The following is a 7,141-nucleotide window of genomic DNA, read 5'->3' on the forward strand; positions in this document are numbered from 1 at the left end:
TAATGAAGGTAATATTCATAATTTTAGGTATAATCCAAAATGCAATGTAGAATTCATGTAAAAATGTATGCATTTCAAAACCCCTCCCGCACCCACCCCCTTTAGCGTTTCGCACCTCGGAGCGGACGAAAAACTTTGGGCCCCCCCCCCCCCCCGATAATATTAAAAATCTTCCGGAGCCTCTGATTTGTGTTTCAAATCATCATCATAACAATGCCGATGTTATTCCCAACGAGGTTATATAAACATTGAGGTGCGATACCATACAAACAAGGCATAAAATATATGTTTACATGTAGACGTAGCGATTATCATTATCTAAGAGCCGCCTATTAAGTATCGGCAAATCAATTTGATACAGAGGAACAACGCGTTTACGTAATCTATTTCTCTCCATGTTTATTAGACCTCCTTGGTTGCCACAATATCGGAGGTGCGACTGGATTGCCGCCCTTGTATTATGCTGTAAAATAAATAAATCGAGTCTCACTACTGACTGACTGTCATTGGAGAATACAAGAATTTAAAAAATGACAATGTTTATGTTTACGTAAGTGTACCGACTCTGCCATGATATTGGCGCAAAACATTACACGCAGAACGCAAACAAATGTTAACGCATGGCGGATATAATCTGGAGGTAAAAACTTTTTGCCCTCCATAATCGATACTACAAACAAGGCAGAGTCTGTACTCTTTATGTCTAATGTCATTGGCTGTACTCCATGATAAAGTGCACGTTGAATCAGCAATGTTTATTTCAATTTATTAATGCAACACACTTTTTAATTTAACTGAAAACTTTTTCAAAGGATGACAGAAATCACCATTTCCTTACTGCTCGTATCTTGATGCTATTTTCCCGGGCTATTGGCTTGGGCTATTGGACCGGGCTATTGGCTTCACAAACTTTTCCCACATGTAGGATCTCAAACATAAATTAAATTTTTTAAATATCTTTATTTGGTGCAAGAACTCATACTCCACAACTTTAGGTCTAATTTATTTTGAGCTATATTATTTATGGTTGTTAAATGGATGGTAATGGTCTTACGTGCAGGTCATGAGCTTCAGCATGAAGAATTTTGCTCAAAATGTTTTATATTAATATTTGAATATTGTAATATCTTATAATAAACATCAGAAAGTCCATCATTGAGAGGAAATTGCGCTACTTTAGCCACATTGTAAGAAAGGATGGTGGAGTTGAGAAGCAGGTTCTTCAGGGAGCCGTGGAAGGCCATCTATCAAAAAATGTTTTTGAATGTTATTAGAACGTTTTATACCCTTTTCATACGCTTTATATAATCCGACATAGTTTTAAGGTTTTCAGACAACCTTTAATATAACCTTTAGCGAATGATGTCGAAAATGTTTTGTGTTTGCTGATGGTTAATAATGTACTGTGAGGAAGTGAGTCCATTTTTGTTCATATAGTGACGTCATTTACAGGCAGCGTCCTTCATGACCCACGGCCAGATCCATGTCACTGGTAACACAGGCCACCAATTCCAATATGCAAGCCGACTCGTAGTCTCTGCCATTGGTACCACACACGTTCTGTACCGGGTTCTCTGGGGTTCCTATGGGGCAGGTTGCGGTACATGCGGGACCCTCGAAGTCTGGTATGTAATCTGGTAGAAAGATAAATATTATTTTCAATACAAAAATTAACTAGTGCTCTTAGATCATTCATTTATTACTATTCACTGTAGAAGTACGATTAATTATATTTATATCACTCATACATAAATTCTAGACAGTTCATTGGTTGATTACCATTTATCATTTTTACCATCACCCTCTCCGTGTGATAGTCTTTACTATCATAGTGCTCTGCCGTAGTGCGCCTGCGCCAAGCCGTGCGCTGACTCTTGGACTCGCCGATTTAGTTATGGGGTGGACCCCAAAATGTGAAATATATCACGGCAAAACATGGTGTTATGTTGATGAAAAAATGTATTTCCTACCTTAAATAGTATTTAAGTAATAGAATTTATGGATGAGTGATATAAAACAAATATTAACTGTCTATGAGTGTAATGGTCGAAATATAATCACTCGGTGAAAGATGTATTGTTCCATTCCACTCGCCGTTCCGGCTCGTGGAATGGAACAATCCATCTTTCACCTCGCGATTAATATTTCGACCATCACACTCATAGACAGTTAATATTTGTATAATATACCATAGCGATAGGTATAAACAGTTTTTGAATGTATTGCCATGCATTATAAGGGGCATATTCTTTCACAGGCGCAGCTCGTCGTCTTCAAGACGCAGTATATGGCCGAGAAATTTGAGTTAATGAATCTTGACTCTGGCAACCAATGGATTGGCGTTGGTCAGATTGTAGATAGTTTCATTTGGAATCCGATCCACTCGCTTGATGTTTACCATGACACTGTAGCAGGATGTTGCAAAGGCATTGATCTTGTTTTCCATGTCCTTGGTGATTACCCATGGCTCATTTGTGAAAAAATCACGGGAAAACCCAAGAAAGATTGGTACCGGGGATCGTTTGGGTTCTTTTGCATACTTTACAAGGATAAATATTCAATTGAAACTCAAAAACACATTATTGGATGTTTTACGATTCTTATTTCTCACAAAATATCGTTACGAGTTCGGCAGAAAGCAGAATCCATATTCGGCTTTTGGTAAATTCATGTTGCCCATGAGTTATTTTGAATTGGCGAACAAGGTATCAACGCTTTAGCTCAAGAGGGAAGCATATCAAGATTTTAACAGTGATAATCGTCAGTTCGTCACCGTAATGCGCAACACCGTTAGCTAACCCTGTTTGCCGCCCTCTGTATCTTACTTGGAAAATTGATATGCCACCATTTCAGTTAAAAGCGTTAATCTCTTGGTCTCTAATTCATAATAAATCATGCGTAACATGAATTTAACAAAAAGTCAAATCCGGATTCAGTCGTCTGCCGAATATCAAACGAATTATGATTGCTTACCGAGAGAGAAAGCTCTCATTATAACCCCACACACAAGGACCCTACAACGTTATTTTAGTCGTGATAAGGGCCCATAATAGCTCCGGTACAAACCTTTTAGAGATACCCTGTATCCAGTGGCTTCCAGACACCGGATATCATGCGGGTACTTGTGCACTATTATTTCCTTTTGTTTTGAAGGCTGCTTATTTACATTGTTTTCTTTATTTCATGTTTTCTAATGGTTCTACAAAGTTATGGACCGTATTTTCGGCACTAATACATATTGACATTGAAATCTCCTGAATCTAAATCCTTGCGGAATGAGACTTGTCATTGAAACGGACAAGAGATTGCTTACTCTATATTTCACATCTCGCTTTGCTACTGACACTACAAGTTCAAAGCCAGGTAAAAAAACTTGATGAATGAACTTTGAACATTTTTGCTTATTTTGCGTACCCCATCATTGTGGTGTTTAATCAATTTCACGGGGGCTGGTGGATATAAAATTGTCAATTAAGGGTCAACATGCAAACACATGCAAATAAGGTGGAGCTTCAGTCATTATCGGAGGCTTATTGTGGTAACCCTCCTCCTCCAAAACAAGAAATGACCACTCTGCTAACCAACCATACCCTTCACTTAACGTTGCTACTTCATATCTGTGTATTTGCGCATCTATAGTCCAATTATTCATAAAAATGCTGCTTATATATTACATAAAGTTGTAACTTTGGTCTGCACAGGCCCTGTACATTTATATTTAATATATTTATTTACCTGGTACACTTGACTCAGGTGCCATTGTCGTGGTGAAAGGAAACTCCGGCATCAAATCCCAGCATTCTCTGGGCACCCAGTCACGCCAGTGTGGGTAACGCCCATGATGTCTTCCTGGCGTCCGACCTCCAGGATGCTTTCCTCCCGGAGTTCTACCACCTGGACCGTGATGGTGCCCGTGTGGTGTTCGACCACCTGGACCGTGATGGTGCCCGTGTGGTGTCTTCCCACCAGGACCGTGATGGTGCCCATGTGGTGTCTTCCGCCGGGACCTTGATAATCAAAATGAATATGCGTTGGTAAATTTAAGTCAACGGTACATCGGAGTGTGCCAGGACATACATATAATAATCCTTAACACAATTAATAGCACAGCTCAAAAGTCCAATCCTATTATCATTAATCAGCATGTTAAAGTATTTACAATCGATTGGAACTGTCTGCGAAATGGTTGTCATCTGCAACATTTCCGTTGTAATGCATGTGAAGCTAGCGTGAATAAAGCGTGAATAACTTTTACGTTTTCTTCCACTGCGGATCGAACCTAGAACGCCAGTTCAACGTAATGAATCCCATGTCGCACTACTATAAAATAATATTGGGAATCGAATGCACATCACCTCACGCAAAGAACTGTACATAACCATCATGAACTAACGATTTAACGCGATTCAACTGCGCGCGTTGACTTACCTTTGTGTCCTGGCGTATATCTTCCTGGTCCCGGGTACGGTTCCCCGGCTTCAGCAGGATGTTGACAGCGTCCATGGGATGCTACTTCGACATCACTAGCGATCCGATCCTGGCAGATTTCCCGTATGAGGTGACACTCAGATCGGTAAGTCTCGCCGTCAGTTCCACAGACATAAGTGTCACGGGTGGGCTTATCACAGCTGAGGGTGTCACAACGTGGGTCCCTATTACCTGGAAATGAGATCACGAAAGCAAAGTGTTCGTCAAAGCAAGAAAAATGCTTTACATTGTTGCTTATTTGGCCTGCCATATCGAACTAGTGGGCCTCTTTATGGACCCAACTCATTTGGCGTATTAAAAGTTTTGTAATTTCTTGCATGGAGCATCATGAAAAAAGACTGTAAAGGTTAGAATGAGAAGTTAACAACAATTAGTCCGTCGAGGAGTACCTCGACTTCGGTCTACCCCCACTAAACACTCAAACTTGGTGTTGGTGCCAAGTGAAGGCCTGAGCTGGTCGGTTGGGAAGGCTGCATGGCAAGGACTTTTTGGGGTTTTTTGGGGGGGGGGGGGGCTTCTGGACGGACTACCAACAAATGGTATGACGGGTGTAACTATTTTAGGTTTGCAACTATTTTAAGCTGTCGCGATTGGTAGTTCTCAGCATCTTGCGATGGTAGTGAGTCTATCCTTCAGAGTGTATACTTTTATACAGACTACAACAGTCAAAATACATGTTTTCTTATCATGCTTATAGGCTACTGACACATTTTATCTGAAACACGGAAATCATATAATCTATTAACACGCTTTCTATATCGTGGTTCACAGAGAGTATCGAAAAAGTTATATAAGTTCCGGAAGTAATACACGTAATGCACATTATTATAAAACCTTCATTGTCTTTATTCGTAAATCTTTATACATGATGCCAATTTGGCATTTTATCTTATCTTGATTTGTTTTGATGAATTCAATATATAGCCAGTAGTAAAGTTGAACAAGAAATATTGTTAAAAGGGTTTAAGCCTACGTTACTTATCCGTGTAAAGGATGAGTAATTCTTATAACTATAAGGTTTTAACAAATCGTATAAAAATTTATAAACTTTCAAACTTGATATGAAATTTTACCCATGCCTGCTTGGCATTTCCATGCATACATTTTTTTTCATTAGAGTTTTTTACACTCATACATGTAACACATATAACGAAAGCAAAATATAACTTATTGATTTACCTGGGCCCTCGTGTCCTCCACGACCAGGGTCCGCTGGGCTTTCGTGTCCTCCACGACCCGGGTTCGATGGGCGCTCATGTCCTCCACGACCAGGGTCCCGTCCATCAGGTCTTCCTGATGGATCCCATGGATCCGGCCCAGGCTCTCCACGACCATGGTCTGGGCCTCCACGCCCTGGACCTTCGTGACGTCCACCTGGTCTTTCATGGCCACGTCCCTTGCCCTTCTTGCCTTTCTTGTCTTTCTTGTCTTTCTTCCCACCGCCTGGTTTGGCATCTACCAGGAGAAGAAACAATGCAAGAACTAGCAATGTGAAATAAAGTTTCATGATGATCAGTGGTAAATATCAACAATCGTACAATATTATGAATATAAAAGGAGAAAAAGTCGGTTATTTCGGCTCTTGAACCGAAAATGTGGAGTAGCTCACAAAGCGACACACCTTTATAGCGTGTAAAGATTGCTTTGTAATGGTAACCTTTATTCAACGGCAGCACATTGATATTACTATCCCATAATCCATCGTGAAACAAAATTCAAAACAGAACATAGCGACTGCTCAGTGCCAGAAGTAGGTAAGTGCAATAGCTGCCCTGTGAACATCTGGCAATTTATACACATTATATTGTACTCATCTACTAATGGCAGCTACACTATGACAGCTATTGTATAACCACTTCTGGCACTGAGTAGACCCTTGAAAGCGAAAATTTTTGCTTCCTGTATTTCGAATTTCGATGAGATCGAGACACCGAGTACTATACCGATAGATTATTTGAGGAATTCCAACAATTTCCCTGAAATGGGGTCAATTTAATGCTTCATAGACTCCGTGTGGCCAGGGCCGCATTTACATTTTTGGGGCCCTGGGCCAGGTCAAAATTTGGAGGCCCCCAAACTCCCGTCAGAAAGGCATGTGTACTCAAGTTGCCAAGTATTGGTTGCAATAAGATCGACAGTGGCGATGGAAGCATTAAAATTTAGAGGAGGACGGGCATTCCGATTTTACAAGGACAGTTGCGCAAGGCGTTATTGTTATTTGAAGGACCACTGTTACTTTTTCAAAGTAACCTTATTTTGGCCCAATCGTGGGCTAAAAAGGAAGACGCGCAGGGCAATTTCGGGACCCATATGGCCCAATGGTAAATCTGGCACATGAATGAAGAAAAATAAAATGCACATGGTCCTGAATATGTACACATGATACAGTCCCAATTATTATGTTTCTTTTTGCACAGCATGATGGGAAGACTAAAAGACATGATTTGATAGTAGCAGTAACCTATACACAGTCTATTTAACTTCCCAAACTAGGCTACCTATATTGGCAAGGTAAATACGAACGTCATCAACAATAATATAAAGGGTGTTGTAACTTGGTAAAACATAAACAAAAGTTGGTTTCAATTGTTATTTGTGCAAGTAACTTTTCTTGTCACCATGACAAATTCGTTTTTAGCAAAATGATATTCCA

The 7,141-nt window shown here is 40.2% G+C and overlaps 1 protein-coding gene across 1 annotated transcript; it reads right to left on the reverse strand.

Moving 5' to 3' along the window:
• Nucleotides 1–752: 752 nt before the first annotated feature.
• On the reverse strand, nucleotides 753–6,139 carry LOC140168100 (uncharacterized). Its single transcript, XM_072191406.1, has 5 exons — nucleotides 5,668–6,139; nucleotides 4,429–4,659; nucleotides 3,998–4,007; nucleotides 3,736–3,962; nucleotides 753–1,634 (listed from the first exon to the last, which is right to left on the reverse strand). The coding sequence occupies exons 1-5, from the start codon at nucleotides 5,993–5,995 to the stop codon at nucleotides 1,447–1,449; spliced, it is 984 nt and encodes a 327-aa protein (XP_072047507.1). The 5' UTR covers nucleotides 5,996–6,139; the 3' UTR covers nucleotides 753–1,446.
• Between the last annotated feature and the right edge of the window lie 1,002 nt (nucleotides 6,140–7,141).

The sequence above is a fragment of the Amphiura filiformis genome, chromosome 13 (genome assembly GCF_039555335.1).
Source record: "Amphiura filiformis chromosome 13, Afil_fr2py, whole genome shotgun sequence".
Classification (NCBI taxonomy): Eukaryota; Metazoa; Echinodermata; class Ophiuroidea; order Amphilepidida; family Amphiuridae; genus Amphiura; species Amphiura filiformis.